The following is a 20,410-nucleotide window of genomic DNA, read 5'->3' as shown; positions in this document are numbered from 1 at the left end:
TATTTGTTCAGTAAAATTGAAAAAATGGTTATTTAATTTCCACTTTTAAAATATACACACCCATTTTCATCTCTAAACCGTTTTCCTGCTTTGGCTTTACTCCCCCTGATTCCGCCCCCCTTTCACCCCTCCATTCTCATCCACACATCAAACTGGGCTATGGCGGATGATTTCCAATCTTCGAAAGGACCCTCTTTGCTGTGAAGAAAATGAAAGCTTCTTGGCATGGTTCACCAGTTCCTCATGATGTGCCTTCCTTCCCTCCTGAGCTCATCTCACCTCTCATCCTCTGCCACATGGCTTGTGCCATGACCTCCTGGAGCGAAAGTGCAGTTCTAGAATCTATGCCAGTCTCTGCTCATGCATTGCTCTCTGCCAAGTCCGCCTGCCCCACCAACGTGTACCCTGGACTCACATCTCAGCTCAGTCACCTCTCACCACACTGTGCCTCTCTCTTTCATGTACGACCTGTAACAGATTGATTACCTGGGAGTTTTTGTGGTTGTTACCATGCTTGCCTCCAAAGAAAGGCAGGACTCTCTTATTTATGGACCACTTACTGCTCTAGATTAGAGATTTCATAAATACCTGTTAATGAACAGAAGTGGAAAAAAAGAATAAAGGGTAGATTTAAAGGAAGGAAGACAGAAGGGAGGAAAGAGGAAAAATAGACTTCAAAAGTGCTTCTAGTCTTAGGAAGATTATAAAACCTTAGTGTGTCTTCACTCATTGTGGGTAGCATCCTAAAATTCCTCAAGCAATATTTATCTGACTTTTCTTAACTCATTAGGTAAATATGTAAACTTGCTACATTTAGGAAAGGAAAATGTAAAAAAAAAACTTACAAAATTTAGTAAATAGTGTTTGGTTCTGAAATTGAAAGGCAAATGGTGGGTGGCTATTTTATAAACTTCATTCTTTGAAAAATATATACATGTATAAACTGTATATTTTAAAATTCATGCTATGACCATGTTTAAAACAAACTTTTTATTCCTCTGTTTCTTGCTTTATCAGTAACACTTCAATAATTGCACTATCAAATTAAAGATGGCATAAAATTCCCCTGCCACTGCTGTATAACATTTGCAAAATCAATGCTAAGTTTCTCCCTACCCTGACTGATGTTCCCACACTGCAAAGCACCTGTGTCACTACCTGGAAAACCCTACTGTGTAATGTCCCACTACCTTGGAGCCTGATTAAGACTCATGGCCAGCTGGTACCTGCCATTGAATTTATTTGGTCAAAATCAAGTAGCAACCATAGTCAAAAACAAACATGGGTTCAAATGTAAATAGCACACCCGGATGAATGAATAATTTATGTCTTTCCACCACTGATGGAAAAATAAATGCCTAAGTCCTTCCAGAACTGCAGGGCAAGGATGCAATTATACATGGAGATTACTGTCATTATTATTTAGCACTTGATAAAGTACTTTATTTGCAAAGTGGTAGTGTTTTATGCACTTAAATTATTTAGTCTTGGGCAAATAAGCATGAAGTAAAAATTTAAAGGTATAGTGCCTAATACAGAAGATGTGTGGATGCCCCTTCCCCAGTTTTCACATTCTCATATCCTCAGAATTTCGTATGAAATTCTACATAGTATAGATATTTCCTTAAAAGTATAAGCAAGTGATATGTAGAAAATGGAGCCATTGCCTTTCACATTTTTACTCACATTAGATGTAGAATATTCTCTAGAAACTTCTATCTTCGGATTGTTGGATGATAGAGAAATTACAAAATATCTATTATCAGCTCAGTGAACAAAAGTGGTTCAGGAGGCAGTGGAGACATGAAAGGGTTTTTTCTCTCTCTGAGTTTGCAGTAGCTGCCCCGTTCTTCAGGAAGGTTGTTGAGGTGTATCGGATAGACTAAAACACTTTCTTTACGCAGTAAGATCCCTTAATTTGCACTATTCAGGTTGTGTCTGTGATAAGAAAATTTCTTGGGAGTGTGTCATCCAGCTGGTGTGTTAATGGCCTCCTAATACCAAAAACATCACATTGTAGCATTCCAGGGTCTGCCGTGTGTGCCTATGACATGCTGGACATTGCCAATGTTTTTACTGGTCGATTTAAGGAACAGAAGTCTCCCGATTCTACCTGGACACCAGTTCCTGATGAACGAGTCCCTAAGCCCAGGTACGTACAAACGCTTACTTGGTTATTTAAAACGTCTAGAAAACAAGCTGGCTCCTCTGACAGCGCACATTCCGTAAACTGCATATCACTGCCCCCCATGCTAACTGGGGACATAACAATAGTAGAAGACTGTCTGGCTTATTTCTCTTTATCTCCTTAATCAAAGTCATTTCCTTTCATCCCCTTAATCAAAAGCCAGTTATCCTTAGTGCATGTAAAACAGTGACAGTGTAGTATTTTGCTTACTTACCCTCTAGATGCATGTTTCGTCCAGCGTATTGATAAGAGTGAAGCAACAGTCTGATCTCAGCTCTGTAGGTCAGTAGTTGGGGAAGTGGAGGCCCAAAGAGACAAAGTACATTGTACAAGTTTCGTGGCTGGAGAGATTGTTTCTGTTGCTCCTTTCCACTTTCCTAGATGTTGTGAACAAGCTGGATTAGAGCTGAATCCAAAATGTAGCTAAAAGCAGTGTAAACCTCTTACTATGGAAGACATTAGGGTGTCTCTGGCTTCCCATGTTCTGGTCTGTTTTGAGACCATTGGCAGCAGAGAACCCTATGTTGCTCACGTGGAAGCCTGTGGCCCAGATACAACTCAGAGGTTTCTTGGTCTCTAACCCCTCCTGCTGAAACAGCTAATCCCATCCACCCATCCCTCATGTCACAGCCTCCCCACCTTCATGACAGCACTCACAATTCACATTTTGTGGAAAAGCACCACTGGATTTGTGTGTCTTTGGAAGGAAGCCCAGTGTCTTACTAATTTTATTTTTATCCTCTTTCTCCCCCAGAATCTCATCTCTCATTCAAACACCTTTCAACACACTTAATTAAACTAAGTCAGAACTATGAAACTGCACACTGCAAGGGAAAGTTCAGGGGGCTATCTTGATGGCCTAAAATATCATGTATGTTCATGTCTGCTGCTTATGGAGAGCAGACGTGGTGCAGAAGCCGACCCCAGTCGCCTCAGATAGTCTCTCTGTCCTCCCTTGTAATTGTTAACTGTCTCTTGGATAGGCAGGAGGGGAAAGCAAGCTGGAAGGGCCAGGTTTTAGGGAACAGGCATGTGATGCTCTCTCCTTGTTTGAAAGGTGATGTCCTCTAACAGTCAAGAGGACCCACACTGTAAAGTGATTTTCTCCCCGTGGTAATGGGTTGCACTCCTGCCTGTCCTTGCAAACATCAGGACACTTTCAGGGGGCTGGCAGGATTAGCATCCTGCAGCATACTGATCCTCTGATGGCCCCACTCATCTCCTGCACCAGTACGCAAACCAGGTCCTGGCCTGCTATTTCCCAGACCCGACTTTTCTGGAATAAACCTTAACTCCAGCTGCCACAGACTTTCTTGTGAAAATGAATTTTTTCTATTATTTTTCAGTTATAAGGAATCGATACATTAGGGAAGAATCTCCTGTATAATGAGTTTTCATATACTGAAATCACATAAAAATAAAAATAAACCTGAATATTCTGCACCCCAGTTAATGAGAGATGGTGACACTGAATCTTGCTGGTTTGTACCCCAGTGACTTTTTGAACATCTTTATGTTTGACATTTGTGAAAAAGTCAGCTCTCTCCCTTTGTAGAGCAAATGCATGAACATCTAGGAGGGCGTTTGAATAAGTAGAGCCACTCTGAGATATGTGCACACCACACACTTATTCCCTCATTTCCAATCTTGGGCCTGTTTGCAGAGGCTTCTTTGTGCTTCTGGAAAGAAGGCAAGGTGCTCAAGATGAAGCTGAACTTCACCGGCTAAGGCTTCTCTGTGAGGAGGCAGCCAAGAGGAAATCTCAGCATATTGTACTTGGTGGCATTCTGCATTGTTCCACTTCCTCTTCTCAGACTGATGCATTCATTCTCCTTTGTGCCAAATGCTTAAGGAAGCGGTTCATTCAAAGAATTTTCTTTCGTTTGTAGACCAGGCTGTTGTGCTGGCTCATCCTCCTTAGAAAAATACGCGACCTCCAATGAGTTTCCTGACGATACCCTGAACTTCATTAAGACGCATCCGCTCATGGACGAGGCAGTCCCTGCCATCATCAACAGACCGTGGTTCCTGAGGACGATGGTCAGGTGGGTCCCAAGCCAACCAGATCCTCAACGGATTTCCCTGGCTCTGCCTCATGCTCGTAGAATGTAGTAGTAGATCATGCTTTGAAATGCCACAAACATCTTCTGCTGTTCTGGGCATTGATTCAGCTATGAAAGGCTGGCAGGTTGGGTGGCTGCCACCAAATCCCCATAGCTATATTCCCAGTGAGAAAAGTTCCAGGATTTTCAGGCTAGGTGTACACATGCCAGCAATTAGAGGAAAGAAAGATATTTCCTTCCGGGTTAGCTTATGCAACCTGTGCAAAAATAAAGGTCTGGTACAGGAGAGCACTGTCCCTGGATTGTTAGCTTTCAAACAGCTCAGCTACCACGTTTGCAGAAGTAGGACAGTGTTAAGTACTTCTACTGTAGTACTGCTTATCTGAATTGCTGGCCAACAGAGAAGGGATGGCTGATTAGAGATATCACACTACTGAACATTCTTCCTTGTGTTTTTTTTAAGTTATTTTCAAGCAATGCAACAGCTTTTCCCAAGTACCATCCAGTTGTGGTAGTCAAACAAAATGTTAACTGACTTTATCATAATTTTATATTGTTACTTAATATTGAAGTACATGGAAAGTTAACTGATCAAAGAATTCAGAGGAGGACAGTGGGATTTATTCCTAGGCATGTCTTTTGCCTTTGGCTTCCCATGGAATCTAGCTTGACGTGAACATCCTTACATTTGCTGATAGTGCCATAATCCTTCCAACTTCAAAAGTGTCTTGGCCTCTGTACATAGATTTGGAAAGCTACCTAGTCTAACATCCTGTTGATGAAGACTTTGCCTCTCAGAGAAAGAGTATAAAGAAGAGTGAATGGTAGCCACCACTTCTTCTCAGTGTTAAAAGGAATGCGAAGTGGGTCCGCTTTTTCTTCTTTCCACCTCTATGGAGACATCAGTCTTTCCTTTTTCCTCATGAAAAGGATGGTCACTGAGTGGTTTCAGATGGCCGTGCTGTCCGTTTACTATGGGACTTGGTCTGCCACATGCATACCTCTTTCCTCCCCTTTGGAGCAATACTAATGCTCTGCATATGGGAAAAAAGAACCAGAACACCTTGAAAGCAACATTTATACGCATATATTTTTCTTTAGATTATTACTAGAAAGCTATGTCACAATTACTTGAAATAGAAAAGAGAACACTTTACAAACAATAATATAGTCTACGGCCTGCAAACCAACCTGATCACGCCCAATCTCGTCTAAAAATGATAATATATATGTATGATCTTGTCATAGGTACCGCCTGACCAAAATTGCAGTGGACACTGCTGCTGGACCGTATCAGAATCACACTGTGGTTTTCCTGGGATCAGAAAAGGGAATCATCCTGAAATTTTTGGCCAGGATAGGAACCAGTGGATTCCTAAATGACAGCCTTTTTCTGGAGGAGATGAGTGTTTATAACCCAGAAAAGTGAGTATAATGTCAGTTCTTAACTTATTCATTGTTAAGTTATTAAGATTCCTTTCATTCAAAGAAAATGATGGCAGACTATTTTATCCAACTTTTCATGCTAGTAATAAAAATCTTTTAATACATAAAAAGAATTATTTTTCATTATCAGTAGTGTATATGGTGTTGTTATGTTTTGTTTGTGATCCTGGAGATTGAACCCAGAACATTAGCACCGAGCTACATCTCCAACATTTTTTTTCTGTATTTTGAGTCTAAATCACCCAGGCTGGGCTCAAATTTGTGATGGTCCTGCCTCAGCCTCCCAGAGTGCTGGAATTACAGGCATGCACCATCATGCTATGTGTGTTTATGTGCATGTGGATGCACATAGGACCTTCAGTTAGATCGGATTGCGATCACCTTACAAGCTGGGATGTGGATTGTGGGGAAGCACCAGGAAAACTAAAACCAACCCAAAGCATCTATCAGTGATGTTATCATGCCTTGTAAACTAGATGCAGCTATGATGGAGTAGAAGACAAAAGAATTATGGGCATGCAGCTGGACAGGGCGAGCAGTGCGCTGTACGTCGCGTTCTCCACCTGTGTGATAAAGGTTCCCCTGGGACGGTGTGAACGACATGGAAAGTGTAAAAAGTATGTATTTGGTCACACTGGTGCTTGGAGACTCTGCAGTGGTTAGAAAGGAGTCCTACATGGCTCATGATCATCTCTTCCTGCAGGACCTGCATCGCCTCTAGAGATCCGTACTGTGGGTGGGTGAAGGAAGGTGGTACCTGTACCCATCTGTCCTCCAACAGCAGGTAAGAAGCCCACATTGCAGAACACAGAAAAGCAGATGGGGGAGTCACTGCGCTCACAGACCACCCCACCACTCAGCCTCCCATGCAGAAACCTGAAGGCCAGAGCCATCTGCGTGATCCTTCCTCTTCTTATTTCATAGAATCCCACAGTATCACACGTGGCAGATTTCCAAATGGATAATCACCTCTGTCTGATTAAAAACACAGAAAAGGGAAACTCGGTGGGCTTCAAAGTCTTCCCTGGAGAGAGAGACAAGAAGGTGCCTGCCTTGATCCTCACACAGCGAGGACAGCAGAGAGAGGGAGCGGTGGGATACCAATTAGATTAGCGAGCAGTCTGCTGGCTGCAGCAGAGCCCGCTCTTCTAATTGACTGTCCAGGGATGAGAAGAAATTGCAGAGCATTTGTTAAGTCATGCATTTATGCTGCAGACATGGTGTGGACATTCAATAAAGCTTTCTCTATGCCAAAGAGCAGTTGACCCTATTCCTTGTTGGGAAGTCAGTCAATTCTTGGCAATTCTCCAGTAGGTCAGTGAAAGCTGGCCAGTCTACCATGCTTGTGATTTTGATGTTTTAAATTGTTAGCCCAGCTTTAAGTGCTCAGAAAGTATTGGCTAGGGGATTTCTTTTTATGTTTTTATTCAGTGGATCTGAAATCCAAACTGTTTGGAAAAATATTTAAAGCATGTGTTTGACAGGTTGCAGCAGCATGAGTAAGGCGAACAAAGTCATCCCTTTGAGCCTTCTCACATCTGAAGGCCGAACAGGGCCACTTTCCCATGGCTCTGCACCTCCTTTTCTGTTTTAGAATAGCTAGATGAACAGGTAGAAAGCACAGCTGAAGACCACCACCTATAGAACTGGAGGGCAAGTATTCCCATGAACAGCTAATGTTAACTGGAAAACCTGACCTGGAACCTGACTAACACAGAGTTGACCCACTATCCACTATTAGAAAAGCTTTGTAAGCAGCATCGCTGACACAGGCCAGTGTGAGCTTTGTATCTTTTCATGGGAAGCTTTGGGTGGAAGAGAAAAGATCACAAAGCACAGTGAGGTATTCAGTGGGTGAACGAAGGTAACTTGATTCTAACTTGATTCTTTAGATGTGATTTTTAAACCAACATTAGAACTCCACAATGGTTATTCTAAGGTCCACTCATATATTTCAGTGACATTGGCTTTCAAAACATGTGGGACTCCCGAGAGTGAGCATGTCTTTGTCATTTGATGATGATTTTTTTTCTTTAATGCAGCAAAAGACTTCAGATGCTAAACATGGTGGATTACTAGATCAGGCTATAACTTTCAAAACACTTTTATATGGCTCTCAAACTCTGAAGTCAATTGCAAAATAAAATTTTCAATTATAACATAGAAATAAATATGAAGTTTCCTCATAAAAGGGCAGTATTCCTTTGGATAATTCTAGTGCACTTTTTTTTAAGTCAAACTAGATATTAATGAAATTGATTTTGCTAACTTTATGAGCCTTATACCATCCATCAGTGACTCTAAAGGATTTGAGCATGTGAAAGAGGAGTGTGAAAATGCCCCTGAAGTTTTGGGCAGAACTGGCAGTGAGCACGGGACCTAAATGGTCTCAGCAAAATGCACCCCCAAGCCCTGTCACCCCATAGGCCTCCTTTGTACCCTGAACACTTGGTTATCTGTGTCTTTGCTGGGCAGATAAATAGAAAATGGTCTAGAAAAGCAAGAGTAAGAGTGAGAGAAAATAGAGAGGAAAACATTAGTTTTAATTTGCAGGTTTCACCTAATGAAGAGAAAGTTTTAACATTCAAACTTCTGAAATGTTTAGGAAATGCTAAGGGAATCAGCATTTTTTTAAAAAGAGACATAAATGATCCATAAACTATTTAACTTCCTTTTTAAGATCAGTATCAACTACTTAAACCATGGATTCTCTTTTGGAGATTCACGTAAGATTCGTTTCTGTAAACTTTTGAGACACATTTTCAAGCTATAGCCTATTTCTTTTTTTGCACCTGCCATTCCATTCATCAAATGATGTAACTGTCATTAGTAAAATTTAAGGCACATTCCTGAGTGATGACTCATGTTATTGTGTTTCTGTCTTTCCTTGTCTTCCCTTTTTTAAAGACTGACTTTTGAGCAGGACATAGAGCGTGGCAATACAGATGGCCTAGGAGACTGTCACAGTAAGTAGACTTTTTATCCGTGCTTCTCTTTGAGTAAAGATGCTTTTATCGAATGGCCTAGAAACATTACACTACATGTCACACTGAGTGCGGCTGACATTGGAACATACAAAAATAACAGAAATTGTCTCCACAATGTCAAGTAAAGGAAGCAGTCCATAGGAGAGCTGGTGCTGCCAGTGTTAACTGCTATGAATGCTGTACCTGTCTCCTCATTTTAATGCTATGGGATACATACACTCTAGAGGATATTAATTACAGCAAAGCAGTAAGTTACACCAGCATTTCTATTACGAAATGACAGTTCGACTTTTTCTAATGTGCTGTTACACTGTAATTTTTAGCCAACTAATAAAGAAATTGATCGTTGTGCTGAAGCTGTTTGAGTAAGACTTTTATTCTTGAATATCTTGACTAAGAAAAGGTAATTATTTTTAAGATTAGATTTATGTATATTACCATTTGTGTTAGAAAACAATTTCTAGAAACACCACATGAGTACACAGCAATTTGGAATAACCTTTTTATAGGAACTAATCTACAATGATACTCTTAGACTGTATTTTAAATGTTATTAAGTGGTAACATTTTAGTTAGAACTTTGTACAAAAGATCAGGATCAAAATTCTATCCAAATATCCTTTGACCTCTTAAAATGCTGTCTTAATACTAATTAAAGGAATAATCCTACACTATTGGAAAATACATTTATTGCCTGATTTTTTTTAAAATGTTGCGTGTGGATTTCAAGAAGTTTGCACTTAAGATGGCACCAAAAAAATAGCACCTAGGGAATAAAACTGTATGAATTTTCATAATTGAATCTACAATGTAGATTATGAAAGTGACTAAGCCTTTCAGCTATGAGTATGGAAATTTCAAATGAGGATGTCATTCAACTCCCAACCTTACGCATTTATAGAGATCGAATGTAATCCAGTAAAAATGGCTATGGGTGGCCTTATCTTCAAACTCATTTCTGTGTATATTTTTGTTTACAAATACTATATATTACCAAAAACATCTTAGTGTGTCTTCACATGGAAAATCTGCAAGCAAAAACTTAGAATGGAGACAGAACTATCCCAAAGACGTCTGTCACATACGTGTATACGTTTAGCTCTATCAGTGAAGCATTCTGAAGTTTGATCACTGGGCCTTCATCTTTTTAATTGCTGCTTCACTTTGAGGGAAACAAGTTTGGCCAGAGTGTGTGTGTGTGTGTGTGTGTGTGTGTGTGTGTGTGTGTATGCGTGCGAGTGTGTGTGTGTGTATTTGGGTGTGTGTCTGTGTGTTCACCACTACTATGTTGACTTTAGTGAACCATTTTCATCCTATTATCAAATGGTATGAGCCCCTATAGAAAAGTAGTGATGTGAGTTTGGATTGAATCAGAAATAAATCATGAAAATGGTTATTACCACATCTATAAATCATCCGCTGTAGCCACAGGCTCACTGGTATTGTGTTCTAGGCAGAGCGACCTGTATTTATCAAGGAAAGACTCAGCTCCCACTCCAGTGGCTCATTCCATAATCCTAGCCTCATCTCTGCAGTCAGCCCCAGCCCCCCGAAATGCCTGTCTGTCTTCCAGTGTCCCCAGCCTCTGCCCCACTCCTGCAGAGCACTGGGGTGGGCGGGAGGTGAGACCGCTCCAGTGCCTTCCTGGCTTCCCTGGGAGCTTCTGCTCCCCCTGTGCTCTTACTGGGGCAGCTGCTTGCTTTTGCACACCTGGACTTCAGACAGGATAGACGACAGTTGGGCACAATGATGCTTGAGCAGGACCTTAAGAAGAAGTGAGGAGCTCGTGATGAGCAATTGGTAGGGATGAGCATGAACTGGTAACATCACTCAGATACACACCGCACACATCCACATGTATGTGTTGCCTAATAAGTGCATGGGTTTGTTCGTACATTTTTGTTTTGTTTCAATTTCCAAACTAAAACCCCGACTGAGTTCAGAACATTGTGGTACCGGACAGTTCCTCCAGCATGGTCCTGAGAATAAAACAAGAGAAGAAAATATAAGATATGTGTTCCTCACTAATGCAGGGCTCGACTCCTGAGAATCACAATGATCGCATATGGTCATTTCCTCTGCTAGCTCTTGGTTTTTCTCTGCCTCTTGGCAGTGACTTTGAGGAAACCTTCTTTTTTGGGGAGAGATAGGGTATAAAGTAGGACCAAACAGAGAGCAGTTTAGTTTACAAGCAGGACTCTGACAGCCCTTACTCAATAGTGGGGACCGTACGTTGGCATAGCTCTAATTAGCTCCTTCCCACTTATTAAGTGAGTCACACTAAGCAGAGTGGAAACCTTAAGTAACTTCCTCCTCCCTTTTGTCTTTCAGATTCCTTCGTGGCACTGAATGGTAAGGAAGATATTACTGTCGTAATTTAATATCAGTGGAATTCTATCTTAGAAATCCTATTTCATTAATCCTCTTGAGTATTTTCAAACTTTAGGTTTCTTTATAATTAATTTTTTATCCTCATTATTTTTTTATAGACATTTCAACTGCACTACCAGATCATGAAATGTCTTACCACACAGTGTATGGTCAGTTTATTGATTATATATATTTATTTATTTATTTTTAATTCTTAAAGTCTCATGCTGTGATAGTCTGTAGTTTTCATTCCTAAATATCATGGACCAGCTTCTTTGTTACTTCAGGGCCCCAATTCACTAAAATTATTTATAGATTTCACTACGCTTCAAAAAAAAATCACTCTGCTTATATGAGACAGCTGATGTGGGAGACTGAGTCCTAAATTTTTAATCCGTATAACATGAAATATGCCAACCTTCATGAATTTGGTGAATATATTTAATGAGCTCTTGAGGGAGAAAAAGCTGCTTTTGGGCATAAGTATATCCAAGATAAAAAGAATAGTGCTTACTAACTCCTCAGATGATAGTGAATACCATTCCCAAGAATCCTGGCTCTCAAGGTAGTACCATCCACAGGGAAAAATCTGTCCAGGCTACGGACACCAGGTTCTTATTAGGCAAAACTTTTTAAGACAGCATGAAATTGGCCATTGAAATTTAAGCCCAGAACTGGTATGAATATTTAAGTGTTTTCAGTGAGATTTCTTCAGAATGTGACACAGGAAGAGTGACACAGGGGAAATGATATGCAAACAGAATTTAGCCCATCATCCTGGTCTGAGATATACAAGCGCTGTGTCAAACAAAACTACTGAGTCCATAAACCGAATATTCTGAACTCTATACGAAAAGTTGACATATAGCTGTTCCCTTTATATTTCTGAAAGTATCCCTGGATGTTTATTCAGATAATCTATGAATGCATTATTTTTTAAATAATATGGGAAACATCTGTGTGGTGACAAATTTAACTGTTCACATTTTAATGGAGACTATGAATTCAGCCATCTATAGTTTGTGTGTTTAAAATATGCAACAAAGTAATAGTTACAGCATAGTCATTAAATACAGGAGTAGCCAAGAAAGGAAGGGGAAATTTAAGAAAAAGGAAAAGAAAAGGAAGCGATGTACATTCAGATCCAAAGAAGCAGTTCAAGATTGCTACAGATGTGTTCAGCAGCTGTACACAAACTTTCACTTTGTGTCTGATTGGCATACAAAAAAAAAAAAAAAACCTTCTTTGAAACCTTAAAGATTATTACATAAACTGGAGCTGTACAATATGGAAAATTGCCTCATGTCTCCTAAGCCACCACCTTGCAAAATGAGGTCATGTGGAGCAGAAAAGCCTTCAGCATTCACTCAGCTACCGTAACACTGGACACCAAAGACCAGATGAGAATGCTCAGAAAGAAATGGCCATCTAGCTTAGCCTCAGCCTCCAGAAAGAAAAGCCACTGAGCATCTGCTCCTCTCCATCATACTTTATAATCATTTCCTATGACTGAATAATCTTTATCAGATATTGAGAAATCTTGGAACTAATTGAACCAGCAACCTAGCCAGCATTCTTACACAAAAACCAAATTTTACTCTTAGGCAATTTCTCATGTAGAGTAATTAAACCACATGATGCTTTTTCTGAACAACAACAATTTTTTAAAAAACATGAAAAACACTCTTCAAGCTATGGGCCTCTTTTCCTTTTCAAAGGAAAAGAACTTACTGATTTTTCCATGCTAACACTTACAATGCCCATTCATTCTCAGCTTTTGACCTGTAGTTTTTGATGAAACTAAAGAGTTGGGATTTTCCTTGTGAAGTCGTTAGCTGATTAACTGACCATTAAAATGGGTGATGATTCTGACAGTATTCACAAAAATATAGGAAGGGTTTTTTTTTCTATCTACAAACAGTTACAAGAGCTATCTATTTTGGATTCATAAACTCAGAAGAGATTTAATTAATTCACTTGACAACATTTGCCGAGGGCTTGCTCTGTGCCAGGCAGTGAACTTGGTCCTGAGTTTGTAGCATCAAAGAAAGGATCAAACTGCTGGTTTGGAGCATTTACATAGACGAGGAAGCCAGTCTCACCGTTTCTAGCTGTGTCCTTTGCATGTCCTTGACTATAGCTAAGCACAAGTCCATAGAGCAAACCACAGAACTCAACTGATCCATTTTAGAAAAGCGGTTCATTTCCTTAAATCAAGCAAGCTTTCTGTAGGCAAAAACTCTACGCAACACTGGTTACTTATGCAGATACCCTTTTTAGTGAATTGGGCCTTGATTATTTTCCGTCTCTTTTTTCTCCGTATTTAGTATCTCTCTTGTACATTTAACTGGCTATAATGATCGTTAATACTTTTGAGTAGCTTGAAAGGTCTCTAACCTCTAGAATGAGGACTTGTAGATGTAGAGAAACTATACAACACAATGAACTTTTCTTTCATTGGTGTGTGGTACTGGAGACTGGGAAGTAAGCCCAGGCCTTTTCCCTGAGCTCAACTCCAGCCCTTTTTTTAATAGTAATTATATATATATATAATTTTTGTACTGGGAATCAAACTCAGGACCTTATGTTACCAGGCAGGCACTTATGCCACTGAGCTAAATCCTTGGCCTTTAACCGTGTAATTTGGAAGCAAATTCACACTAAATTGCCCAAGCTGAACTCAAATTTACTCTTCTCCTGCCTCAGCCTTCCAGAGTGCTGAGATTGGCTCTAAAATGAACTTTTAAAGTATTATGTATGTCTTCCTATCTTTAATAATAATATAGCCTGAGCTCTGTTTATTAAAATGTGACTTCTCTTTTGCATTGACAAGACAAACGATAAGGTGCAAATGGCAAATGGCAAATGTATTGACACACAACACCATATCCACAAATGATTGCCTATTTTTGTAGTGATACGTCACACTCTTAAGCAATGCATAAAAATAATAGAGCCTCTGAAATCAAATTATAAGAAGGAATACAAATGGTCTCTTAAAGTTTGGAGAAGTAATAACGCGCATCTTGATTTCAAGCTAAGGACTGTTTTTTGTTGGTGTTCCTCTGTGGCAGTTCTCTGTTTAATCCCCACCAGCACATTATGTTATCCTAAAGTACAAGTTTTAGGATTACAAACCTCACGTTGTACCATGTATTTTTTCTTTTGTGTAAATCAGATGCATGGTTTCTCTAGATTTACATGTAGAGAGCAGAGATGTGGTAGGTATTAGACTAACACTCAGCGCTAGGAAGAAGAGGCTGATTTCTCACGTTTGTGTAAAACATGTTCCTGCCTAACTACCATCTGGTCCACATTAATTTCCTCTCTTAGCCATCGCTTTCCGTTACCAATGAGTTTTCCATGTATTTGCAGCATATGGTCCAGGAAATCTTTGTACAGAGAATGTATCCCTTAGGCATATATTTCCCTTAGATTACCATATTAAGAAATGTTTTCCCTAAACCATGCTTAGGGCATTACCATAAAATTGCCCCTTGAACACAGTTAAATTGAAAGTGCCCAAAATGCATATCATTTCAGGTTTAAAAAAAAAAGTCTTGCTACTTGAAGGGAATTTTTTTTCTTCCTCCCTTTCTCTAACTCCTTAAAAGCTATTTATAATTGCTTATGCAGGGTATGAATTCTCTGGCCATATATTTCATTAAAGTAGTCTTAAATTTATAAGTCAAAGATAGCATTTATATTTTAGACTACAATGCAGGCAAGGATGAGATAAGCAAATTCTTTATTTCCATTCTTTAGGCTCATTTCCCTGCCCCTGATCCCTTATCAGTGTTATGAAATGAGATGTGAAACTCAGAAATACAAAAGTAGGAGTCTAAAATCAAGCATGTCTTGAGTCTTAAATGAACATATTTTTAGCAGTAGGATGTAAAGCAGACCATTTTCAACAAAGCAGCTGTTTGAAGCTGAGTAAGAGCCACACAAGTTCTGCCTAGAAAGAGACTTCTTAAATGTTACCAAGGTTTTGTAATGGCATTAGGTATGATGTATCCAGAGAATCATTGTAACTTAGATGAGTCACTTGGCTGCTTTTTCCCTGCTAAGCAAAATTATAAGATAAAAAGCTATTTTTGAAATACGTTGTCCATTGCTTGCAATGTGGAATCTTTTGCAAATGCAGCTTCCAATGATTGTGCAAAAATTAATGCAACGCGTTCATCATTATTACCTGTCTTTCTGGGGCATTTTATTTATCATGTACATGGTAATCACATCCTGAGGCTGGAAGTTTGGGAGTTATTGTGAATCTGCCCTACTTTCTCCCAAAGCACTGTTTAGACATGCACAGTATTTGTCCTGATGTCTTTTTAAAAACTGTTCAGGAGGTTGCTATAGGCGAGAAGGTTTAATAGGCCAAATCCACTTGGAACTCACAGAGAGGTTATGTTTTATTTTGACTGAAGAGGACAGGTAGTAGGGCTCCTTTAAATCATTGTGAAAGATTGGGCCAAAGCACCTGTTCCAATCTGCACTTAATCTTGGGAAATGATGCAAGGTGAGCCTACAGGTGTGTGAACAGGAAGTGCCCACGTACCTGCCCTAGCTGCAGCTTTACCATTGCCCTGGTCCTGCCCTATGGCAGGTACCGTGAACCTCAAGATGCCTTCTTTCCTTTACTCATGTCAGTTAGTGAGACCTCAGAAACTGTGTCTCATAAATACAAATCTTGACTAAGGGTGCACAGTCACAATGCTGTGTGTCACTTAAAGTCCCCATTACAACACAGAAGCGATGAGTGCAGATCTCTTGGGAAAGCAAGAACTCTCAGGACAGGGACTGCCTGTGCAGTTGAGTTGACATGAGGTTAGATATGGCATGGAGCTTCCACACCAAGGCTCAAGGTGGAGGAGTCTTTGGTAACAGGGAAAGGGCCGTCGATTACCATGTACCTTCCCCATGAGTCCCATTCTGTGTTCAGTTGCCATGAGACCAGGGAAGGACGGCTATTTTGCATTTAATATGGATCAGGCTATGCTAGATGCTTTTACCATGAGGAGACCTTATCTCCCCTACTCTGGGAAGTGTCTGCTCATCGTGTCCACAGAGGGAGGGACCACGTGATTCCCAAGACTTACTCAGCAAGTGCCTGACGGAGGCCCTGGCTCTTCATCACTATGTCTTAGGCTGGACACACCATGTTCCCTACCACCTGCAAGCCTTGTCGTTGCTAGGGCCGTGTGCTCCTGGTCTTACAGCCAGCTTGAATGTCCCATCTCCTGGCCTCTGGGCAAAGAGGGTCTGGATCACTCAGTGATGTTTCCCCTAACTGTATTTGTGATGAAAACAGGGCACGCCAGTTCCCTCTTGCCCAGCACCACCACGTCCGATGCGGCGGCTCAGGAGGGTTATGAGTCTAGGGGAGAAATGCTGGACTGGAAGGATCTGCTCGATTCACCCGGCAACACAGACCCTTTGGGGGCAGTGTCTTCCCATAATCACCAAGACAAGAAGGGTAAGGCCTTGGACATGCCTCTTCCTTTGGGGGGAGAAGGGGGGCCAGCAAGGAGGACTGTGTGGCTGCTTCCAGCTGAACCCCAGGAGCGTGTGGGACCCTCCAGTGTGGGATGATTGGATGCTTCTCAGAAAAGACTGCAACTCAACCTTGTGCGAAGCTTAATCCTAAATTACTCCATGACCAAGGAGAAACCACACAAAACAAATAGCACATCCTCTCTGAGCTTCTTGCACCCAGCAGGCATGCAGCTTGGCCTAGAGTAGATGCCGGCTCCTGAGATTCCCTTCCACTCTTCTGAGTCTCATGCCCTGAGGTTTGTGCCCTTTCTCCCACCGTCATGTGGTGGAATGCCGCGCAGGCTTTGGCAAGTCAATATACTTGAAGTAAAAGCCCATTAATCAGTAAGTTAAGAAATAGCCAGCGAAGACTTCTCTGGCTGGAAACATTTCTCTGTCTCACATGGTGCAGAATTTGAATAGAGCTGTGCTCCTCAGACTACTGTAACTGCCCTTAGAGGCCAGCAGCTGAAACAAAAATATGTTATTTAATCAAGCAGAATTGCTATGCATTTAAAATGGAAAGGAAGCCACGCTCAATGAAAGGGACTCCACTGTGAACTGTCCCAAATTTTCCTTTGCTTTCTTTGCCTGACTACAGACAGGAAATGTCATCTCTTTTCTTGCCATTTGCTGCTTCTGGTAACACATCCTACTTCAGTTGCAGCTGCAACCAAAGAGGCCTTTACTTGTCCAAAAAACAGTCTTGTAAATCAGAGACTGAAAAGCCCAGTTATGTTGCTGAGCTGTTTTCCCCCATTCAGAATTGTTTACTTCTATATGTTTTCAAGAGTTCCAGCTAAGCTGGGGTTTCAGTTTCGAGGGCAGTGCAGCCACTGTGACCCTTGGGAGGGTCTCTGTCGCGCTCTCTCCGAGAATTCCCTCATCTGGATGGCCAGCTTCGCTTTAGCAGGATATTTCTGGGCAATGCTCATGCTAAACTTCCTCCTCTTTTCTGTCTTTCTTGCTTCTCTGGCTCTGAGAGCGCTGTGCACTCTGCTGCCCTACTTCCCGTTCCTCAATGTAAGGATTTGCCGCTTTTATCTTGTTCTTGAGCGTGGCCCCTTCACTGATGTTATTATTCTTCGGTAGAATTCCTTTTCTTCGTCTGCCCTGCCACAAATCTATTTAAAGGTAGCAGGACACGTTATTCTCCTCAGCCTCTTTAAATCAGCCTCTTTATTCTCACCAGACTGAGAAAACACATGATGAAGGGCAGACTGCCTGCCTGCCTGCCTGCCTGCCTAGCCGCAAGCCCCAGCATGTGCCCTCTTTGTGATGTGTGGTTCCAAACCCGAGATGTGTTGGTCAGTCTTGGCTCTATTCTCAAGAAGAGAAAACTCAGTTTTAAAAAAAAACACAAAAACCCACTTTGCCTTGGCCCGCTGTGATTTTTCTGGAACAGTCTTTCCAGTAAAGCATTATATATGTTGACCAAATTTCTCTCTGTTGGTTGCAGTGATTTTCTTTTCACTTCGCTGAGAGGGGTGTCATGGATTTTCTCCAATCATTAACTCCCCTAAGGAAGGAGGTTCTCAAAGAATCCAATTAACACTTTGACAGATTGTTTTACAATTCAGCATCATGCATTCCCCTGGGTCTTATTATGAGCACTGCGGAGGCTGGAAGCAGTCTACACATCGTCAAGCAATGGTGGCAGAGGTGACCGCATGGATGTTTAACACGCTCACATTTCCGTGTTCTCCTTGCCTTGCCCTGTCAAACTCGAACTTGATTTCTGACGATTGATTATATGTGATGGGGCAATGTCAATGAGTTGTGATGCAGAAATTTTTTTAAAAATGATGGAGTTCGGTGTTCCTTTGACCATGATTTTAATTTCCATTTTGCTCTGAATTATCTTTCTGTTTACTATTCATGATTTATTTCAAACTTTTGTTTCGCCAAGCACTGTGTGGTATGACGTGGCAGTGGTGTTATTCTGTTGGAAAAGTCTTTTTCCTTTTGACTCATCGTGACAACTTTTGACTTGAATCAACCTGTGATCCCTTGCTTCTTTCCATGCCCTGAGTCGATGCCACATCCACGTGTGCGCATCTTGGAGCCCCATGGATTTCCAGGGCTGCTGGCACGCGCTCTCTCCACTGGGTCAATCTTCTCATGGGAATGTGACATTGTGTGCTCCAGCTCCGGGAGCCAAATATACTCTGGAATTGTTTCTAAAATACTGCATGCTTCCCTGCTAAGCAGAATACGTGTCTGCTGACCCGCTCGCTGAGAAGGAGTCAGCGTCTGATGCCCTTTTCATTTCGGACACTGAAAAAGAGCCAGTGGGCACAATAAGCCCAACAGCTCGGCTCTACAGATCTGCTGACCGCTCCTGGGCTGCTTTCCCACACTTCATCCTTCAAACCGTTCTGCACTTCCAGAGTATGTTTGCGCACCTGTTCCTTCCTTTTCCTTGCTGTGTTTGTCTTGATTTAATCCTGTGCATCCCTCATATTCTGTCACAGCACTGTCCTCACCTTGCCATCTAACCTCCTTCTGCTACCATTGTTCTTAGCCTCCCCATTTCAAAATAAGAGACTCAAGCTCCCTGCCCCTCTGTGGAATGGTCCAAGGCTCTTTCCTTCTACCGTGAGTCGAGTTCAGATACTGTTAGTATGTAGTAGCACTCACAAAGCATGAGGACCGACCTGCAAAGCGTGCAGAAGCAGCATTATTATAGAAAATGAAGTGATTTTCTCGCTCAGTAACTGGCCTTGCCCTTCATTACCCCTCTAGCCTTGTCTAACGTCTCTTGTCCTTCCTTGCTGCTTTTCTTTAAAATTGCCTGGTATCTTTCAAGCCCTGGATTCATCAGTAGAAGTACAGCCAACACTTCTGCTTTATCCCTGGGTCCCTAGATGTCTGGACCTTCAAGAGCCAGCCCTTTAATCACCAAGCTAATAAATTAGATGCAGACCTGACTAATTTTTTCCTGGCTTTTCCACAGTTAAAGAACATATTTATTCATCCAATAACTATTGAGGTGGTAATGAGTAGTTACAGAGGGGCTGTAATTACATATAAATAAGAAAGAAAACCCTTTTATTTTTAGATCTGGTTTATCCCCCACCATCCCTCCTACCACAAGAGAAATGAGGGTTTAGGGGTTATGTTTTGTTTTTGTTAAGCAATGCTGAGAACGTTAGTAGCTGCTCATTCCTCTGGTTTCTTTGAAAAGCATCACACTTGATGTTCTACAGGACTGTAAGATATGCAAGGAAGTTATCCATGCACAAAGTTGCCAGGCTGGCCGTGGGTTGTAAATATAAAGTGGAAATGTTGATGGTGGTCACTAGCACACAAGTATAAATACCAAACAGTAGAAAATCTCCTACTTCATACTTTATAGGTTCTGTGAGTTCTCTGAAAACAGATGAAATAGTAAACATGGACGATGTGTTCTTATTTGATAAGAAATTCCAAAATTGTAGTATATGTATATACTTTGGGAAATCTATAAAGTGACACATTATTACATGATTACATTTAATCAAGAAGATATGATCCTTATAGGCAAGGAAAAATGGAAAACCAGAATCCAAAGTAGAGGTTAAATGAGTAATTCAAACTAAAATGTACAGTAAATGTTGACTATGTTTTAATCATTGTACAAGCTATTTGTGTAAGCTGTTTTTACTTGGAAGAATAATCTAGTAAGATTTATAAGGGATATAAAGGATAATGAATATATTGTCCATGCATCATAAGAATCCTAAATAGAATTATATGAATCACAGCAATCAGGAGTGCTCCTTATAGTCAGTTATGGATTCTGTTAATGCACCACAGTCTGCCACCATATTGCATCC

At 41.0% G+C, this 20,410-nt stretch overlaps 1 protein-coding gene across 4 annotated transcripts in view; it reads left to right on the top strand.

The window, feature by feature from the left end:
* Sema6a (semaphorin 6A) overlaps window positions 1–20,410 on the top strand; it is a 120,874-nt gene that overhangs the window by 83,368 nt on the left and 17,096 nt on the right. Inside the window, exons 11-19 of one of the 4 annotated variants that reach the window (XM_005005197.4) lie at window positions 2,021–2,152; window positions 4,078–4,233; window positions 5,500–5,676; window positions 6,174–6,314; window positions 6,401–6,481; window positions 8,605–8,663; window positions 11,016–11,036; window positions 11,174–11,224; window positions 16,369–16,533. In XM_005005197.4, the coding sequence (XP_005005254.2) occupies window positions 2,021–2,152; window positions 4,078–4,233; window positions 5,500–5,676; window positions 6,174–6,314; window positions 6,401–6,481; window positions 8,605–8,663; window positions 11,016–11,036; window positions 11,174–11,224; window positions 16,369–16,533 (983 nt within the window). The remainder of the gene's footprint in view (window positions 1–2,020; window positions 2,153–4,077; window positions 4,234–5,499; window positions 5,677–6,173; window positions 6,315–6,400; window positions 6,482–8,604; window positions 8,664–11,015; window positions 11,037–11,173; window positions 11,225–16,368; window positions 16,534–20,410) is intronic. The other 3 variants (XM_003473280.5, XM_005005198.4, XM_023566491.2) reach the window with 3 other exon arrangements.

This window comes from Cavia porcellus, unplaced genomic scaffold (assembly GCF_034190915.1).
Source record: "Cavia porcellus strain 051 isolate PalLab524CR breed Dunkin Hartley unplaced genomic scaffold, mCavPor4.1 scaffold_19, whole genome shotgun sequence".
Lineage (NCBI taxonomy): Eukaryota > Metazoa > Chordata > Mammalia > Rodentia > Caviidae > Cavia > Cavia porcellus.
The sequence above is the reverse complement of the archived record's forward strand: the minus strand, read 5'-3'. Positions and strand labels throughout refer to the sequence as shown.